The sequence below is a fragment of the Oncorhynchus gorbuscha genome, linkage group LG12 (genome assembly GCF_021184085.1).
Source record: "Oncorhynchus gorbuscha isolate QuinsamMale2020 ecotype Even-year linkage group LG12, OgorEven_v1.0, whole genome shotgun sequence".
Lineage (NCBI taxonomy): Eukaryota > Metazoa > Chordata > Actinopteri > Salmoniformes > Salmonidae > Oncorhynchus > Oncorhynchus gorbuscha.
Genome location: NC_060184.1, coordinates 45,322,761 through 45,343,979, shown reverse-complemented (window position 1 = coordinate 45,343,979; position 21,219 = coordinate 45,322,761). Strand labels below are relative to the sequence as shown.

Here is a 21,219-nt window from a genome sequence, read left to right as displayed (position 1 = left end):
TCTTATTTACAGACATATCATTAATGGCTTGCAGGGGCATTTCTAAAATGATGGAATTTACTAGTTGACACCAAAGCTCTAAATGACAATGTTTTTACTTGAGGCGGGTCTTCTTCAACTTTGTGGAATCTCCTGATGCTTAGCGCTTGCGGGAGGGTGTGGCGCGGCTGGTATCTGTGCCCGCTGGCAGACATTGGGCAGCTTCAGGCAGATAGTTAATCTCTATTGGTGGAATAGGCTCCTGGTCAAAATGACAGACTCATATGAGAGAGGAGTTTTAGTTTCCATCATTTTATTTCTTCTTAAAGGAGCAACATGTTATATTTAAGCCATCATATCGATTCCTTCATGTTTTTTCAGAAACTGCTAAAATGGCTTAGTACGGGTTCTAACCTTATCATAATCGCCAAAAATATTGTTGCAAGGACGTGAAAAACTTGTACACAAAACAACCGGCCTAGCTAGACACACACAAAAAAGCTAATTTGCAGTGTCACGCAGCGTTCTAATAAGCATGTTTTACCTGGGTGGATTTCTATTATTTTGCTACTACTGGTATGTAGTTGATATTTAGCACTATTTACATGTGTAAATGTTACATGGATAACCTTTAATTCACTGGCTAGGGTGGATTTTATGGAGAAGTTTAAACACGTTGTATTGTTAAATGAAGGAAAGTACCCACTTTATGGATCAAACATTAACCAAGGTTTCACTTTAGACTTTCCCAAAATTACTGATATAAACTGCAAAAAAGTAGTCTGACAACAAAAAATGCCTTCCGCAGTCTCTTTGTGAGGCAGTTTTGCATTTTTAGTTACAGTCCCACTAGAGAGAGGAAATAAAGATCGGAAGAAGAGAGATTAGGAGAGAGTGTGGATGGGATTGACATTTAGAAGTGTACACATGTCAATATCTACAAAGGCAAGTATGAAAGAGATGGGCAGTCGGACACTTGAAAAGCAGTAGTTTCTTATTAGTTTTACCCATACTAAGACGCAGTAAGCGAAGAGAAGATTGAGGTACAGTATGACAGAGTAAGAGCTTTGTTTGAACCTTTGCTCCACCAGACTGCAGGAGTCGTCTGAACCCTGACTCTCTGGTCTGGTCGATGTTCAGCATGACGGTCCAACCGCTGAATGATCCCTCCAGGTCATTGCGGTCCTGCAGGTTCCTCCTCCAGCGCATGGTGGCCAACGCCAGCCTCTTCTGCTGGGAGCTGATGGACGGTAGCACATCCAGGATGGAGCTTCTGCCCCAATCATACTCATCCTCCTGGAACAAATCAAATCAAATGTATTTATATCAGCTGATATATCAAAGTGCTGTACAGAAACCCAGCCTAAAACCCCAAACAGCAAGCAATGCAGGTGTAGAAGCACGGTGGCTAGGAAAAACTCCCTAGAAAGGCCAAAACCTAGGAAGAAACCTAGAGAGGAACCAGGCTATGAGGGTTGGTCGGTCCTCTTCTGGCTGTGCCGGGTGGAGATTTGAACATCTTGGCCATGTTCTGTTATAATGTTCATAAATGTCCAACATGGTCAAAAGAACACACAGTCAAGATATATAAACTATGTTTTTTTACTGAGTTGTCCTTCTTGGCCAGGTCTCCCTTGTGAAATTTGTCTTCTGACCTCATTGGGACTTCCTGGTTAAATTAAGGTTTAATAAAACAAGCTGGGCCTAAAAGCATGTGGAAGAAATATTGGCATGTTGTGGTCTGATGCACTAACGGCCAGATCGTGACCTGGATGAAGTGTCCCACGGAGCGACAGGCCTCCAGGTAGGAGCGGTGCAGGATCCACTTCCCCACGGCCATGGCTGCCGGGTACTTCTCATTCCTCAGAGGGGTCCCCACAATGATGTGGGAGCAGCTGGGGTCAAAGCACTGCTTGTCCAGCACCACACCACCTACAGGGACCCCAGAGGAACAAAGACATGTAGAGTCAGAAAGACACAAATGCAATAGGGGGACACACATAGATACAGATGACAGACCATCTCTGATGAGAAAGAAATAATCAAGTGTTTTCAGACCACTGCAGACAAAACATGCAGGGGTGTGTCCCAAATGACACCATATTCAGTGCACTACTTTTGAACAGAATCCTATGGGCCGTGGCACCTAAATCTAAACAGTACCAGCATCCAAAAAGAGTACCTATTTCAGTTTAAGTCAAGCACTGATAAGCCTATTTTCTAACGTTTCTACTGGATCAGAGCATGTCATTTTTCCCTTTCAAGCCAAGTGGTTATCGAAAGGGAGAGCGCTGGCAAGATTTTTCAAACTCATTGAGGAACTATTGTAATTCTTAATGGATGTAAAAACCTGTTTGAGGTGAAAAAAACATTACATTGAGAAGCTCCACAGGTGGTGGTGGTGCATTAAGCCAATCAGAAATAATATCAGATCCCCAAATGGGCACATTCATTTGTGCGCAGGCCAGGTAGCCTTTATTGGCCTACTTCTATGCGCGTCCTTACTCAACATTGACAGAAGCGTTCCAGACAATGACTACATTGACTGAACTAGTAAATGGAATTAAATAAACCAAAACTTGTTTCTCACAAGTGTAGCATAGGTTGCGCACTCCGCCAACAATGCGTCCACCAGAGGTCGACCGATTCATCGGAATGGTCAATTAATTAGGGCCGATTTCAAGTTTTCATAACACTCGGAAATCAGTATTTCTGGGCGCTGATTTGGCATTTTTTTTTTACACCTTTATTTCATCTTTATTTAACTAGGCAAGTCAGTTAACAACACATTCTTATTTTCAATGACGGCCTAGGAACGGTGGGTTAACTGCCTTGTTCAGGGGCAGAAAGAGATTTTCACCTTGTCAGCTCAGGGGATCTAATCTTGCAACCTTACAGTTAACTAGTCCAACGCAATAATGACCTGCCTCTCTCTCGTTGCACTCCCCAAGGAGACTGCCTGTTACGCAAATGCAGTAAGCCAAGGTAAGTTGCTAGCTAGCATTAAACTTATCTTATAAAAAAACAATCAATCATAATCACTAGTTAACTACACATGGTTGATGATATTACTAGATATTATCAAGCGTGTCCTGTGTTGCATATAATCTGACTGAGCATACAATCATCTGACAGAGCGGTGGTAGGCAGAATATATGCCATTTAGCAGACGCTTTTATCCAAAGCGACTTACAGTCATGTGTGCATACATTCTACGTATGGGTGGTCCCGGGGATCGAACCCACTACCCTGTCGTTACAAGCGCCATGCTCTACCAACTGAGCTACAGAAGGACCAGAAGCAGGCGCGTAAACTTTCATTCAAACAGCACTTTTGTGCGTTTTGCCAGCAGCTTTCATTGTGCGTCAAGCATTGCGCTGTTTATGACTTCAAACCTATCAACTCCCAAGATGAGGCTGGTGTAACCGAAGTGAAATGGCTGGCTAGTTAGTGCGCTTTCAAACTTCACTAGCTCTGAGCCTTGGGGTGGTTGTTTCCCTTGCTCTGCATGGGTAAAGATGCTTCGATGTGGTGGCTGTTGTCGTTGTGTTGCTGGTTCGAGCCCAGGGAGGAGCGAGGAGGGGGACGGAAGCTATACTGTTACACTGGCAATACTAAAGTGCCTATAAGAACATCCAATAGTCAAAGGTTAATGAAATACAAATGGTATAGAGGGAAATAGTCCTATAATAACTACAACTTAAAACTTCTTACCTGGGAATATTGAAGACTCATGTTATAAAAGGAACCACCAGCTTTGATATGTTCTCATGTTCTGAGCAAGGAACTGAAACGTTGCACTTTTACATTATTCTCCAACACTTTGTTTTTGCATTATTTAAACCAAATTGAACATGTTTCATTATCTACTTGAGTCTAAATATATTTTATTGATGTATTATATTAAGTTAAAATAAGTGTTAATTCAGTATTGTTGTAATTGTCATTATTACAAATACATGTAAAAAATAATAATAATAATTTAAAAATCGGCCGATTAATCGGTATCGGCGTTGAAAAATCATAATCGGTCGACCTCTAGTGTGTACCCTTAAAAGGATCGGTTTCCCGCTAGTGGGACAACTTCCGGTGAAACGGGAGAGCACATAATTCAAATAAATGAAAGCTTAAATTCTTGTTAATATAACTGCACTGTCCGATTTACAGTAGCTATTATAGCAAAAACATGCCATGTAATTGTTTGAGGACGGTGCTCCACATTAAAATATCTTTCCACCTGCACAGGTTTCATAAATTCACAAATAACGATTAAATCGTCACTTACTTTTTGAAAATCTTCCTCTGATTTGTCATCCAAAAGGGTCCCAGCTAGTGTCGTTTTGTTAGGTAAAATTCTTCTTTATTTCCCAAAAAGTCAGTTTAGTTAGCGCCATCGATTTGAGTAATCCACTCGTTCAACATGCAGAGAAAGGAATCCGAAAATCTACCCCTAAACTTTGTTTCAACAAGTCAAAATACATTTCTATTGACTCCTCACATATCCTAAAATGTAATCAAACTATAATATTTCTTCCGGAAAGAAGTATGTTCAATAGGAAACCGATTTTAGCAGGTGCGTAAATGTCTTCATGGCGCGCGTAAACAAATTTCCAAGACTGTGTCCTACTAAAACTGTAATTTCAATTCATTTTTGAAGTTACAAGCCTGATACCTTGAACATAGACTGCTGACACCCTGGAAGCCATAGGAATTGCATCCATATTTTCAATATGACCTTTCTCTTGCATTTCTAAGAGGATGGTCTCTCAAAAATAAATACTTTTCTGGTTGGTTTTTCTTTGGATTTTCTCCTACCATATCTATTGAGTTATATATATATATAACTCAATATATATATATATATATATATATAAGATCCAAGATGGCATAGCAGTTCAGACGTCTTTTGTCCTCGTCTTGTCGTGTCCCGTATATATATATATATACATATATTTACAACTTTTTTCACATGCATTTTTTAAATTTTCCATCAAGTCATCTTCAAAACACTCTCCTGCAACCCGCCTCACCAATTTATATTTATAAAAAAGTATTATTTACCTCAAATCTGTAATCCTCCAAGAAGCTAGCCAGAAACTCCAAGAAGCTAGCCAGAAACTAGCCAGGAGCTAGCCAGAAGCTGGCCCAGAAGCTAATCCAGAAGCCAATCAGAAGCTAGTTAGCTTCTTTACTGGCAAATCGTTAGTATTCAGCTAACCACGGTTTGTGGTCATCAACTATCCTTTAGCTCAAAAATCTATCGCCAGTTTTGTACGGCGCAGCGCAGCATGGCTTGGAACGGAACATACCGGACCAATTTTTCTCTCCATGTCCCTGGATTTCAACCGCTCTCTGGACATTCATACCTGGATCTCACAGCTAGCTAGCTGCTATCCGTGTGACTATCGGCTTTCGTCGATTCCGGAGCAAACATAAATTATTCCAGAGCTAGCCAGCTCCGTCAATCACTCCTGAGTTCCATCAATCACTCCTGGGCTGCAGTCACCTATCCGGACCCGTTTTACTGCCTACGCGGAGCCCCACCTGGCCTTCACAACTGGACTGCCGACGTTATCTACCCGAAGGAGTTATCCGGCTGGCTCCTCCGTCGCGACGTTACCTGAACGCCCATCTGCGGCCTGCTAACCGTTAGCTGTCTTATCGGCTGCTATCTGAATAGACAATTTATTTATTTATTTTTATTATTATGTTTTCTTCTTGGGCCTCTATAACTATATCTATTGTTTTTATTTTTGTTGTTGTTGTGTGATTTGGATTAATCCCCTCTACCACACGGAACCCCACTAATCTACTGACGGAACGCAAGAGGTGGCTAATAACAGACCTCCATCCTATGCTAGCTTGCTACCGATGGCCTGGCTAGCTGTCTAAATCGCCGTGACCCCCAACCAACCTCTCCACTCACCGGACCCTTTTGATCACTCGACTAAGCATGCCTCTCCTTGATGTCAATATGCCTTGTCCATTGCTGTTCTGGTTAGTGTTTATTGGCTTATTTCACTGTAGAGCCTCTAGTCCTGCTCACTGTACCTTATCCAACCTATTAGTTCCACTACCCACACATGCAATGACATCTCCTGGTTTCAATGATGTTTCTAAAGACAATATCTCTCTCTTCATCACTCAATACCTAGGTTTACCTCCACTGTATTCACATCCTACCATACATTTGTCTGTACATTATACCTTGATGCTATTTTATCACCCCCAGAAACCTCCTTTTACTCTCTGTTCCAGACATTCTAGACGACCAATTCTTATTGCTTTTAGCCGCACCCTTATTCTACTCCTCCTATGTTCCTCTGGCGATGTAGAGGTGAATCCAGGCCCTGCAGTGCCTAGCTCCACTCCTATTTCCCAGGCGCTCTCTTTTGACGACTTCTGTAACCGTAATAGCCTTGGTTTCATGCATGTTAACATTAGAAGCCTCCTCCCTAAGTTTGTTCTATTCACTGCTTTAGCACACTCTGCCAACCCAGATGTTCGAGATGTCTGAATCCTGGCTTAGGAAGACCACCAAAAATTCGGAAATTTTAATTCCAAACTACAACATTTTCAGACAAGATAAAACTGCCAAAGGGGGCGGTGTTGCAATCTACTGCAAAGATAGCCTGCAGAGTTCTGTCCTACTATCCAGGTCTGTACCCAAACAATTTGAACTTCTACTTTTAAAAATCCACCTCTAAAAACAAGTCTCTCACCGTTGCCGCCTGCTATAGACCACCCTCTGCCCCCAGCTGTGCTCTGGACACCATATGTGAACTGATTACCCTCCATCTATCTTCAGAGCTCGTGCTGCTAGGTGACCTAAACTGGAACATGCTTAACACGCCAGCCATCCTACAATCTAAACTTGATGCCCTCAATCTCACACAAATTATCAATGAACCTACCAGGTACCTCCCCAAAGCCTTAAACACGGGCACCCTCATAGATATCATCCTAACCAACTTGCCCTCTAAATACACCACTGCTGTCTTCAACCAAGATCTCAGCGATCACTGCCTCATTGCCTGCATCCGTAATGGGTCAGCGGTCAAACGACCTCCACTCATCACTGTCAAACGCTCCCTGAAACACTTCAGCGAGCAAAACCTTTCTAATCGACCTGGCCGGGGTATCCTGGAAGGATATTGATCTCATGCCGTCAGTAGAGGATGCCTGGATATTTTTTTTAAATGCCTTCCTAACCATCTTAAATAAACATGCCCCATTCAATAAATTTAGAACCAGGAACAGATATAGCCCTTGGTTCTCCCCAGACCTGACTGCCCTTAACCAACACAAAAACATCCTATGGCGTTCTGCATTAGCATCGAACAGCCCCCGTGATATGCAGCTGTTCAGGGAAGCTAGAAACCATTATACACAGGCAGTTAGAAAAGCCAAGGCTAGCTTTTTCAAGCAGAAATTTGCGTCCTGCAACACTAAATCAAAAACGTTCTGGGACACTGTAAAGTCCGTGGAGAATAAGAACACCTCCTCCCAGCTGTCCACTGCACTGAAGACAGGAAACACTGTCACCACTGATACATCCACCATAATTGAGAATTTCAATAAGCATTTTTCTACGGCTGGCCATGCTTTCCACCTGGCAACTCCTACCCCGGTCAACAGCACTGCACCCCCAACAGCAACTCGCCCAAGCCTTCCCCATTTCTCCTTCTCCCAAATCCGTTCAGCTGATGTTCTGAAAGAGCTGCAAAATCTGGACCCCTACAAATCAGCCGGGCTAGACAATCTGGACCCTTTCTTTCTAAAATTATCTGCCGAAATTGTTGCCACCCCTATTACTAGCCTGTTCAATCTCTCTTTCGTGTCGTCTGAGATTCCCAAAGATTGGAAAGCAGCTGCGGTCATCCCCCTCTCTTCAAAGGGGGGGGGGGGGGGGCACTCTTGACCCAAACTGCTACAGACCTATATCTATCCTACCATGCCTTTCTAAGGTCTTCGAAAGCCAAGTCAACAAACAGATTACCGACCATTTCGAATCTCACCATACCTTCTCTGCTATGCAATCTGGTTTCAGAGCTGGTCATGGGTGCACCTCAGCCACGCTCAAGGTCCTAAACGATATCTTAACCGCCATCGATAAGAAACTGTGCAGCCGTATTCATTGATCTGGCCAAGGCTTTCGGCTCTGTCAATCACCACATCCTCATCGGCAGACTCGACAGCCTTGGTTTCTCAAATGATTGCCTCGCCTGGTTCACCAACTACTTCTCTGATAGAGTTCAGTGTGTCAAATCGGAGGGTCTGCTTTCCGGCCCTCTGGCAGTCTCTATGGGGGTGCCACAGGGTTCAATTCTTGGACCGACTCTCTTCTCTGTATACATCAATGAGGTCACTCTTGCTGCTGGTGAGTCTCTGATCCACCTCTACGCAGACGACAACATTCTGTATACTTCCGGCCCTTCTTTGGACACTGTTAACAACCCTCCAGGCAAGCTTCAATGCCATACAACTCTCCTTCCGTGGCCTCCAATTGCTCTTAAATACAAGTAAAACTAAATGCATGCTCTTCAACCGATCGCTACCTGCACCTACCCGCCTGTCCAACATCACTACTCTGGACGGCTCTGACTTAGAATACGTGGACAACTACAAATACTTAGGTGTCTGGTTAGACTGTAAACTCTCCTTCCAGACCCATATCAAACATCTCCAATCCAAAGTTAAATCTAGAATTGGCTTCCTATTTCGCAACAAAGCATCCTTCACTCATGCTGCCAAACATACCCTTGTAAAACTGACCATCCTACCAATCCTCAACTTTGGCGATGTCATTTACAAAATAGCCTCCAATACCCTACTCAACAAATTGGATGCAGTCTATCACAGTGCAATCTGTTTTGTCACCAAAGCCCCATATACTACACACCATTGCGACCTGTACGCTTTCGTTAGCTGGCCCTCGCTTCATACTCGTCGCCAAACCCACTGGCTCCATGTCATCTACAAGACCCTGCTAGGTAAAGTCCCCCCTTATTTCAGCTCGCTGGTCACCATAGCATATCCCACCTGTAGCACACGCTCCAGCAGGTATATCTCTCTAGTCACCCCCAAAACCAATTCTTTATTTGGCCGCCTCTCCTTCCAGTTCTCTGCTGCCAATGACTGGAACGAACTACAAATATCTCTGAAACTGGAAACACTTATCTCGCTCACTAGCTTTAAGCACCGACTGTCAGAGCAGCTCACAGATTACTGCACCTGTACATACATAGCCCACCTATAATTTAGCCCAAACAACTACCTCTTTCCCAACTGTATTTAATTAATTAATTTATTTTGCTCCTTTGCACCCCATTATTTTTATTTCTACTTTGCACATTCTTCCATTGCAAAACTACCATTCAAGTGTTTTACTTGCTATATTGTATTTACTTTGCCACCATGGCCTTTTTTGCCTTCACCTCCCTTCTCACCTCATTTGCTCACATTGTATATAGACTTGTTTATACTGTATTATTGACTGTATGTTTGTTTTACTCCATGTGTAGCTCTGTGTCGTTTTTATCTGTCGAACTGCTTTGCTTTATCTTGGCCAGGTCGCAATTGTAAATGAGAACTTGTTCTCAACTTGCCTACCTGGTTAAATAAAGGTGAAATAAAAAAAATATTATTGTACATTATTTTAACATTAAACTTCAAAGTGTTTTCTTTCCAATGGTACCAATTATATGCATATCCTGGCTTCAGGGCCTGAGCTACAGGCAGTAAACTTTGGGCACGTCATTCAGGCAGGAAGTTGAGAAAAAAGGGGCCATAGCCCTAAGAAAACAAACCTGAACCTGAATATTGCCAAAAGCACGTCTAGTGGTTAAGAGGAGCTGGCTACTAAAGAACTCCCAAAAGATTCACCGACATGCACGTCAGAGTCACTCAGATTGCTGCTGACAGTGATCTGACAGAATCTTTTTCACTTCATTCAATGGACATCAAATCTGCATTTCTGCAGGTTACAGAGCTGTCAAGGGACATTCACATTCAACCTCCGCCTGAAGCTAAGGAACACTGTAGAAACTAAGAAAGTGTGTGTGTGGCCTCACAACTGCATCACTCTCTGGTACAACAAAGTTTTTATTTATTTTACCTTTATTTAACTAGGCAAGTCAGTTAAGAACAAATTCTTATTTTCAATGACGGCCTAGGAACAGTGGGTTAACTGCCTGTTCAGGGGCAGAACGACAGATTTGTACCTTGTCAGCTCGGGGGTTTGAACTTGCAACCTTCCGGTTACTAGTCCAACACTCTAACCACTAGGCTACCCTGCCTAGTGGTTAGGCAACAATGCTGGGTACAGGTGGCAAAATGTCACAAGTGGATCCTGCCGCCTTCTATTGGCTTGATCAAGAGTGCAATGTGACTGGAGTACTTGCCTGTCATGTTGATGACTTCATATTTCTGGTAACCGTGTTCTCAGAGCTTACCACTGTTGAGGCAAAACAGCACATTGTACCTGTAATGTGTCACTGACAACTACTCCCTAGTTGATGCTGTCAAGTCAACCAAGACTGTCACAGAGAAAAGACTTCGTCTTGAGGTTAGCAGCATCAAGGAACTTATTCAGGCTCCAGCGGATTCTGTGGTCGGCCACAAAAGAACCGCAAGCTGACGGACAAAAAAACATTTGCATTCGCACTTGTGCTCCTAAAGGCTATCAGTAATGGTGCCATTGTAACATGACCCATTTGTAATGGGGACTTGAATAACACTTGGATATTTAACTATTTGTTGATACTTTATTGTCTAAAAAGAAAAGTGGGAGATTGTTAAGTTCATGTTTAAAGTATTCCTATACTTGTTATTACGGTGCTCTGTTGGACCGCTCCTGAGAGTAATGGCAACTATGTACCGTGGAGATACGGTGAAGTAAACGTTGTTAACCTCTCTGGGATATGTGGGACGGTAGCGTCCCACTTGGCCAAAAGCCAGAGAAAATGCAGAGCGCCAAATTCAAATAAATTCCTATAAAAATCAAACTTTCATGAAATCACACATGTCAGATACCAAATTGAAGCTACATGTGTTGTGAATCCAGCCAACATGTCAGATTTCAAAAAGGCTTTTCGGCGAAAGCAAACGATGCTATTATCTGTGGATAGCACCTTCATAAACAAAAGAGAAAATATTTCAACACTGCAGGCGCGACACGCAGACGTAAAAATCATGCCTTACCGTTGACGAGCTTCTTCTGTTGGCACTCCAATATGTCCCATAAACAACACAAATGGTCCTTTTGTTCGATTAATTCAATCCATATATATCCAAAATGTCCATTTATTTGGTGTGTTTGATCCAGAAAAACACTGGTCCCAACTTGCGCAACGTGACTACAAAATATCTCAAATGTTACCTGTAAACTTTGCCAAAACATTTCAAACTACTTTTGTAATACAACTTTAGGTATTTTTTTAAGTAAATAAATCGATAAAATTGAAGGCGGGATGATCTATGTTCAATACAGGAAGACCCAGTTTTCAGTACACTTTATTGCTGAATGCTGACAGTACTGTTAACATGTTGTGACTTATGAGGATTAAGTAGAAGCCAGGTTTGGGAATGTGTGCGTCTTGAGACAGACCTTTTTACAGTGGTGGAAGGCTGGGGTGGAGAAGTTACTGAAGACGAACAGAGACTTGTCATTGTGGTCCAGCTGTAACGCCGCCTCCTCATCAGTGGTCTTCAAGTGCTTCTCTGACTGGAACTCCATGATGGCCTGTTTCATAGTGAAGAGAAAGATAATGCATTTCAATAAGGGATGGATCGAAATGTACATAATGCTTTTTCAATTTCAGGCAAGGGGAGGGGTTTAGTATTTTTTAAAATCCCATCCAGGGGAAGGTCATGTCATTTGTAATCGATGACATTTCAATGACATTTTCAGTGTTATAGAATGAGTTGCTAATTAGGCTATATAATCGATGTGTGCCTGAATCCGCCCCTCATCTCCAATTCTCCACTAAGCTCAATATCAAGTTCGCCTAAAAGCTACTTAGTGTGGTCTCAATCAATAATCCATACCAGGGCTGACCCCAATTATTCCACTGGTTGATTGTTTGGTAGATAGGCTGTTGGTAGCCTGAGATTGTTTTTAGTCGAGCTGGAGCAAATATATACTGTACCAGTCAAAAGTTTTGACACCCACTCATTCAATGTTTTTTCTTTTACTATTTTCTACATTGTAGAATAATAGTCAAGACATCAAAACTATGAAATAACAATGGAATCATTTAGCAAACCCAAAAAAGTGTTAAATCCAAATATATTTTAGATTTTTCTCAGTAGATACCCTTTGCACGCTCGACATTCTCTCAACCAGCTTCATTAGGAACGCTTTTCCAACAGTCTTGAAGGAGTTTCGACATATGGCTGCTCTTCCTTCACTCTGCGCTCCAACTCATCCCAAACCATTTCAATTGGGTTGTGGTCAGGTGATTGTGGAGGCCAGGTCATCTGATGCAGCACTCAATCACTCTCCTTCTTGGTCAAATAGCCCTTACACAGCCTGGAGGTGTGTTTTGGGTCATTGTCATGTCGAAAAACAAATGATAGTGGGACTAAGCGCAAACCAGATGGGATGGCGTATCGCTGCAGAATGCTGTGGTATTCATGCTGGTTAAGTGTGCCATGAAATCTAAATAAATCAGTGTCACCAGCAAAGCACCCCCACACCATCACACCTCCTCCTCCATTCTTCATGGTGGGAACCACACATGCGGAGATAATCCGTTCACCTACTGCCTCTCACAAAGAAACGGCGGTTGGAACCAAAAATCTCAAATTTGTTCAAATAAAGGTAATATAAGGCTGGTAACTAATGAACGCATCCTCTGCAGCAGAGGTAACTCTGGGTCTTCCTATCCGGTGGCGGTCCAAATGATTGCCAGTTTCATCATAGCGCTTGACGGTTATTGCGATTGAACTTGAAGAAACTTTCAAGGATCTTGACATTTTCCAGACTAACTGGTCTTAAATCTTGTGTGGTTTTCGGGTCTGAGGAACCCATTTTCAATGTTTACTAAAATAAAAATTACACAATTAATAATTATTTCAACTCATTGGCCTCAATTTCTGTGAAGATGTAAAAGAACCCATTTTCAAATAAAATTTGATTTGTCACATGCACTGAATACAACAGGTGTAGTAGACATTAGTGAAATGCTTACTTTACAAGCCCTTAACCAACAATGCAGTTAAGAAAAACACATACAAGAAATAAAAGTAACACATAATTAGAGAGCAGCAGTAAAATAACAATAGCGAGGCTATATACTGTACAGGGGGTACCGGTACAGAGTCAATGTGCGGGGGCACCGGCTAGTCGAGGTAATATGTATATGCAGGAAGTCATTAAAGTGACTATGCATTGATAATAACAGAGTAGCAAACAGTGTAAATGAGTGTGGGGGAGGCAATGCAAATAGTTTTTTTAAGGTCTTCCTTCCACCGCCTCGTATAGAGGTCCTGGATGGCAGGAAGCTAGGCCCCAGTGATGTACTGGGCCGTGCCCACTATCCTCTGTAGTGCCTTGCGGTCGGAGGCCAAGCAGTTGCCATACCAGGCAGTGATGCAACCCATCAGGATGCTCTCGATGGTGCAGCTATAGAACCTTTTGAGGATCTGAGGACCAATACCAAATCTTTTCAGTCTACTGAGGGGGAATAGATTTTGTCGTGCCTTCTTCACAACGGTCTTGGTGTGCTTGGACCAGTTTGTTGGTGATATGGATGCCAAGGAACCTTTTAAGGATCCACAATCATCTCCTTTGTCTTGAACACATTGAGGGAGAGGTTGTTGTCCTTGCAACACACGGTCAGGTCTCTGACCTCCCTATAGAATGTCTCATCGTTGTCAGTGATCAGGCCTACCACGGTTGTGTAACCGGCAAACTTAATGATGGGGTTGGAGTCGTGCCTGTGTAACAGTATAATTTTAAACCGTCCCCTCGCCCATACCCGGGCGCGAACCAGGGACCTTCTGCACACATCGACAACAGTCACCCTCGAAGCATCGTTACCCATCGCTCCACAAAAGCCGCGGCCCTTGCAGAGCAAGGGGAACTACTACTTCAAGGTCTCAGAGCAAGTGATGTAACCGATTGAAACGCTATTTAGCGCGCACCGCTAACTAAGCTAGCCGTTTCACATCCGTTACACCTGGCCGTGCAGTCATGAGTGAACAGGGAGTACAGGAGGGGACTGAGCACGCACCTCTGAGGGGCCCCCGTGTTGAGGATCAGCGTGGTGAATGTGTTGTTACCTACCCTTACCACTTGGGGGTGGCCCATCAGGAAGTCCAGGATCCAGTTGTAGAGGGAGGTGTTTAGTCCCAGGGACCTCAGCTTAGTGATTTGAGGGCACTATAGTGTTAAAAGCTGTAGTCAATGAAACGCACTCTCACATAGGTGTACCTTTTGTCCAGATGTGAAAGGGCAGTGTGGAGTGCAATAGAGATTGCATAATCTGTGGTTATGTTGTGCGGTATGCAAATTGGAGTGGGTCTAGGGTTTCTGGGATAATGGTGTTGTGAGCCATGACCAGCCTTTCAAAGCACTTCATGGCTACAGACATGAGTGCTACGGGTCGGTAGTCATTTAGGCAGGTTACCTTAGTCTTCTTAAGCACAGGGACTATGGTGGTCTGCTTGAAACATGTTGGTATTACAGACTCAGTCAGGGAGAGGTTGAAAACGTCAGTGAATACACTTGCCATTTGATCAGCACATGCTCGGACAACACGTCCTGGTAATCCGTCTGGCCCTGCAGCCTTGTGAATGTTGACCTGTTTAAAGGTCTTACTCAGATCGGCTGTGGAGAGCGTGATCACACAGTCATCCAGAACAGCTGATGCTCTCATGAATGTTTCAGTGTTGCCTCGAAGCGAGCATAGAAGTAATTTAGCTTGTCTGGTAGGCTTGTGTCACTGGGAAGCTCTCGGCTATGCGTCCCGTTGTTGTCTGTAATAGTTTGCAAGCCACATGTGACGAGCGTCAGAGCCAGTGTAGTACGATTCGATCTTAGTCTTCTTGTATTGACACTTTGCCTGTTTGATGGTTCATTGGAGGGCATAGCGGGAGTTCTTACAATCTTCCGAGTTAGAGTCCCGCTCCTTGAAAGCGGCAGCACTATCCTTTAGCTCAGTGCGGATGTTGCCTGTAATCCATGGCTTCTGGTTGGGGTATGCACGTACAGTCACTGTGGGGACGATGTCATCGATGCACTTATTGATGAAGCCAGCGACTGATGCGGTGTACTCCTTGAGGAGCTGGCTTCATCAATAAGTGCATCGATGACATCGTCCCCACAGTGAATGTATGCACACATGACTGTAAGTCGCTTTGGATAAAAGCGTCTGCTAAATGGCATATATATAGGAGCTCCTCAAGAGAAAGCTGACGATTGTAGGAACAATACCAAAAAATAAGCCAGAGCTCCCACCTCAGCAGATGAATACACTAAACATGCCTGGCAATTCCTCCAAGTTTGTGTTCACATCCGACACGAAGGCGGTCCACCCACTTGTCCAACACTGACCTGATTGGAGCGAGAGGCTGCTGCCCTATATACAGTGGTTTGTCCTTAACCTCTTGATTCTAGCCATCCCGGATCCGGGATCGTGAATACAGCCTCAAGCTCATTACCATAATGCAACGTTAACTATTCATGAAAATCGCAAATGAAATGAAATAAATATGCTAGCTCTCAAGCTTAGCCTTTTGTTAACAACACTGTCATCTCAGATTTTCAAAATATGCTTTTCAACCATAGCAAAACAAGCATTTGTGTAAGATTATTGATAGCTAGCGTAGCATTTAGCGTAGCATTCAGCGGGCAACATTTTCACGAAAACAAGAAAAGCATTCAAATAAAATAATTTACCTTTGAAGAACTTCGGATGTTTTCAATGAGGAGACTCTCAGTTAGATAGCAAATGTTCGGTTTTTCCTGAAAGATTCTTTGTGTAGGAGAAATCGCTCCGTTTTGTTCGTCACGTTTGGCTACCAAAAAAAAAAAAAAAAAAAAAAAAAACGAAAATTCAGTCATCAAAACGCCGAAACTTTTTTCCAAATTTTAACTCCATGACTGAAACATGGTAAACGTTGTTTAGAATCAATCCTCAAGGTGTTTTACACATATCTCTTCGATGATATATCATTCGTGGAAGTCTGCTCTCTCCTCTGAATCACATGGAAGAATGCTTGCAGCTGAAGATTACGCACCAATTTCGACAAAGGACACTGGGCGGACACCTGGTAAATGTAGTCTCTTATGGCCAATCTTCCAATGTTATGCCTACAAACACGTCACAATGCTGCAGACACCTTGGGGAAACGGCAGAAAGTGTAGGCTCGTTCAGGGCGCATTCACAGCCATATTAGGAGACAACGGAAAACAGCGCCTCAACCATTTTGCTCACTTCCTGTTTGAAGTTTCATCTTGGTTTCGCCTGTAGCATCAGTTCTGTGGTACTCACAGATAATATCTTTGCAGTTTTGGAAACGTCAGAGTGTTTTCTTTCCAAAGCTGTCAATTATATGCATAGTCGAGCATCTTTTCGTGACAAAATATCTTGTTTAAAACGGGAACGTTTTTTCATCCAAAAATGAAATACTGCCCCTAGTGTTCCAAGAGGTTAAAAGTTGCAGAATTCTATGGTATCTTATTTAAGTGCCAACCACTAGTACCATTAATGCTAGTTAGCGCTAGTTTGACCACCAGAGGGCATCTTTGAGAAGCATTTGATAGCCTTCAATAGTGGCTGTACTAGAGAATTTTAATGTCTTCAGACATAGTTTCAGGCTTTGATTTTGAAAAATGAGCCAGAACGATAACATCGTTCAAGTGGTCACATGAGTTTTGCTCGTGCAACAGAGGTTGGATAACCATGTCTATTCCCTCTCCTACTGTGAAAGACATTTGCGGTTGATATATTATCGGTTATATGTTTTAAAACAACCTGAGGATTGATTATAAAAAACGTTTGACATGTTTCTGTGGACATTATGGAAACTATCTGGAATTTTCGTATTCGTTGTCGTGACCGCTCTTTCCTGTGGATTTCTAAACATAACGCGACAAACAAATAGAGGTATTTTGGATATAAAAATTATCTTTATGGAACGAAAATTACTCAATTGCGCACCAACTTACTCTGAGAGCCCCCACCTACCCACTTTCGCAATGTTCATTTTTCAAAATAAAAGCCTGAAACTATGTTTAATGACTGTTGACACCTTAGGGAAGCCACAGAAAAAGGAATCTGGTTGATATCCGCTCTGGATAAGAGCGTCTGCTAAATGACTTAAATGTAAATGTAAATATCCCTTTAAATGAAGGACAGGCACGCATAGGAAAACAGAAGTTTCAAAATAAAAGGCACTTCCTGATTGGATTATCCTCAGGCTTTCGCCTGCAATATCAGTTCTGTTATACTCACAGACAATATGTTTACAGTTTTGGAAACTTTATAGAGTGTTTTCTATCCTAATCTGTCAATTATATGCATATTCTAGCATCTGGTCATGAGAAATAGGCCGTTTACTTTGGGAACGTTATTTTTCCAAACAAAAATAGTGCCCCCTAGCTTCAAGAGGTTAACAAAAGGCTAAGATGTGTTTTCCTATATTGCACTTGTGATTTCATGAATATAAATATTTGTAGTAATATTTATTGAATGTAGCTCTATGCTATTCAGTGGTTGTTGATGACACTTATCCCAATAGGGGGATTGCAGCCATAAGTTAAGAAAAGTTGCTTAATTAATATTATGGTGTTTCTATTCCAAGAAAAAAAAAAAAAACTCAGAGTCCTTTAGGATGGAACGGAAAATATGGCCCTGTATAACGTGACGGTCGGGAGTAGGCTACAGTACTTGGCTATTTAGCTAAAGAATCCCTGTGTCGTGCGGGCACGCGGGAGACCGGGGTTCAATTCCCAGACGGGGAGGAAGGAGTAGACTGTCCTTGTAAATAAGAATTTGCTCTTAACTGACTTGCCTAGTTAAATAAAAAGGTTACACTAAGAGAATAACACTTCTACACCCTAATTGTGGTTTAACCAATACACAAACAGAGATTCAGTGAAAATAAAAATCTCATTGATTTATCAAGGCCAGTCGCCATGCTTGTCTCAGAGCAGCGCAAAATGGTGCTAAAATAGTTGTAGGCCATTGCTTCAAATGCTATTGCTTCTAACTTTAAAATGCTCTTTAAATAAATAAGACCTACACCACTTTTAACAGCACATTACTCAACACTAGTGAGACTCATTTCGCCTACGGTAGGCCTACAGTATATCGAAAAATATGACTTGACTCTCAGTCAATAATTACATATAGCGGATTGGAGGTTTATAAATTTAAAACCAAAAGCCATCTCGTGGGTCTCCGTGGCGGCCGGCACGGGTATCGAACCTGCATCTGTAGCAAAGCATTTTGCACTGCGGGAGCCTCCATCCACTCTGGAGCCCCCATCCACAAAGTATCAAAATACAGAGAGGTGTTGGTAAGCGTATATTGTCCTGCTAATAGCGTATAATGGGCTATTATAATACTGTACATGGTGTCCAGGTCAGGATAACCAAAACATTTCTTTATTAAAGACTATCAGAAAGAATGTTGGTACTTATTTTGATCCTAAACCATGAATGAGTGAGTCACTCAGCTTATGACTGTGCCATCAACTTGATAATATAGAACGATATTTTGGAGGTTATTTAATTTTCTAAAAACAAAAGTGAGCGATTGAAATCTGAATAATGGCCAAAAGAATATTTGTAGAGGCCAAAATATTTATTTCTGTTTTTAGAGGGAGAAACGCTGGGCCAATTGTGTGCCGCCCTATGGGACTCCCAATCACGGTCGGATGTGATACATAATAATAATACTTTTTGTTGCATTATTTGTTTCGTCTTTTCTGGTGGATTAAACTGAAACTGAAACCAATCACTGCCGGTTGTGATACAGCCAACCTAACCAAGAAATACATTTCACGATAGAATTCTCCCCCTACCCTCCATCTAGGCAAGTCTATTGTCCAGTTACCTGCTAATAGCCATAATGGCGCTGTACAACCTTCCGGGTACTAGTCCAACACTCTAACCACTAGGCTACCCTACCACCCCCCACGGTGGTCTACGAACCCACAACCTTCTAGCCCACAGCCCTGTGCAATATCAAAATTCCTGCATTGCCATGTAGCCTAATGCTTGCAGGACAAAGAACAGTTTCTAAAACTGTATCTAAGGCTCTGGTCAGCCCAAGAAGTGAGGGTAAACGGAAGACATGTTCTCTGCTATCCACTTTATGTCGGAATTATTTTGGGTGTAGGGGAGGGTCACTTTTTCCCCAAATCAAATCAAATTTTATTTGTCACATACACATGGTTAGCAGATGTTCGTGCGAGTGTAGCGAAATGCTTGTGCTTCTAGTTCCAACAATGCAGTAATAACCAACAAGTAATCTAGCTAACAATTCCAAAACTACTACCTTATAGACACAAGTGTAAGGGGATAAAGAATATGTACATAGAGATATATGAATGAGTGATGGTACAGAGCGGCATAGGCAAGATACAGTAGATGGTATTGAGTGCAGTATATACATATGAGATGAGTATGTAAACAAAGTGGCATAGTTAAAGTGGCTAGTGATACATGTATTACATAAGGATGCAGTAGATGATATAGAGTACAGTATATACGTATACATATGAGATGAATAATGTAGGGTATGTAAACATTATATTAGGTAGCTTGTTTAAAGTGACAAGTGATATATTTTACATAATTTCCCATCAATTCCCATTATTAAAGTGTCTGGAGTTGAGTCAGTGTGTTGGCAGCAGCCACTCAATGTTAGTGGTGGCTGTTTAACAGTCTGATGGCCTTGAGATAGAAGCTGTTTTTCAGTCTCTCGGTCCCAGCTTTGATGCACCTGTACTGACCTCGCCTTCTGGATGATAGCGGGGTGAACAGGCAGTGGTTGTTGTCCTTGATAATCTTTATGGCCTTCCTGTGACATCGGGTGGTGTAGGTGTCCTGGAGGGCAGCTAGTTTGCCCCGGTGATGTGTTGTGTAGACCTCACTACCCTCTGGAAAGCTTTATGGTTGTGGGCGGAGCAGTTGCCGTACCAGGCGGTGATACACAAGCCCGACAGGATGCTCTCGATTGTGCATCTGTAGAAGTTTGTGAGTGCTTTTGGTGACAAGACGAATTTCTTCTGCCTCCTGAAACTCACCTCATAGGCCATGACAGCAGTCTTCTCCATCTCCTTTTGACATGATAAACCTGCAATGTGGTAGAAGTGTAACGTTAACTGCTAGCTATATGGATATAGGAAGTCATATGGCTAGCAGGCTTTTTAGTGCAGGACATATATCTAACGTTAGCTAACTACAGGGAATATGTAAGTCGCTCTGGATAAGAGCGTCTGCTAAATGACTTAAATGTAAAATAACAAGACGTTGACATATTGTTAACGTTAGCTAGCTTATTTTGCTGTCAGTGACAATGGCGTTAGCTACAACATACTTAACTACAGTAGTTAACTGATAAGTCATGATAGTATTGACAGTCACGTTCTGCTCTGAGAACGTGCATAGTTGTGCTCAAAACGTCTGGGAAGGGGGGGACGGGACGGGGACAGATCAGCTTAAACACTGTTCTTACCTTATAAGACCTCCAACATTAGCTTATTCCTTTAGCCAGCAAATAAATAGCTTAGCTAGCTAGCGCGCGTTAGTTATCTAGCACTAACAAACAGGAGTAAAATTCGTCGAGCTCGCGAGAGGCCAAATTAAGTGTGACAGACTTCATTTACGAACTTGTCAGAGGTTGATGAGCATCAAAATGTCTAAAACCTGGACAAACACTCATTATCGTAATTAAAACAGGTCATCCGTCTCGATCACAGTGTACAACAATTCCGAAAAAGCAACAGTTCAGTCGCCAGCTGTTGCTTCGTTGTTATTCGCGCGAGGAAATCGTAATAAGATGTAAAAGGAAGTGAGATTTTGGGGGTCCCAAGAAAAGTGAATATGAATGTGCGTCCCCTGCTCGCATGAATGAAAATACATTCAAAACCAACACGATTTCCCACTTATTTCATAGTTGTCTTCACGATCACTCTACAATGTAGAAATGTAGTAAAAATAAATAAAAACCCTTTGATGAGTAGGTGTGTCCAAAACTTTTGACGGGTGCTGTATGTGTACTT

General features: G+C 42.4%; 1 protein-coding gene across 4 annotated transcripts; it reads right to left on the bottom strand.

The window, feature by feature from the left end:
• LOC123991708 (DNA topoisomerase 2-binding protein 1-like) lies at positions 1 to 20,990 on the bottom strand. Of its 4 annotated transcripts, XR_006830845.1 has the most exons (5): positions 20,673 to 20,990; positions 20,242 to 20,291; positions 11,588 to 11,722; positions 1,748 to 1,911; positions 1 to 1,275 (listed from the first exon to the last, which is right to left on the bottom strand). XR_006830845.1 is itself a non-coding variant. In XM_046293357.1 (4 exons), the coding sequence occupies exons 3-4, from the start codon at positions 1,817 to 1,819 to the stop codon at positions 910 to 912; spliced, it is 438 nt and encodes a 145-aa protein (XP_046149313.1). In that variant the 5' UTR covers positions 1,820 to 1,911; positions 11,588 to 11,722; positions 19,948 to 19,999; the 3' UTR covers positions 1 to 909. The 4 variants fall into 4 exon arrangements, 3 of the variants coding, with proteins under 3 accessions (XP_046149313.1, XP_046149312.1, XP_046149314.1); XM_046293357.1 differs by lacking the exons at positions 20,242 to 20,291; positions 20,673 to 20,990 and adding an exon at positions 19,948 to 19,999; XM_046293358.1 differs by lacking the exon at positions 1 to 1,275 and having other exon boundaries at positions 1,447 to 1,911.
• Between the last annotated feature and the right edge of the window lie 229 nt (positions 20,991 to 21,219).

Coding starts and splice junctions, on each gene's coding strand:
- LOC123991708 (XM_046293356.1), bottom strand. CDS start 1,981: ATGTGTGTCCCCCTATTGCATTTGTGTCTTTCTGACTCTACATGTCTT. Junction 1,276..1,747: donor CCGTGGGACACTTCATCCAG/GTCACGATCTGG, acceptor GATTTGTTCCAG/GAGGATGAGTATGATTGGGG.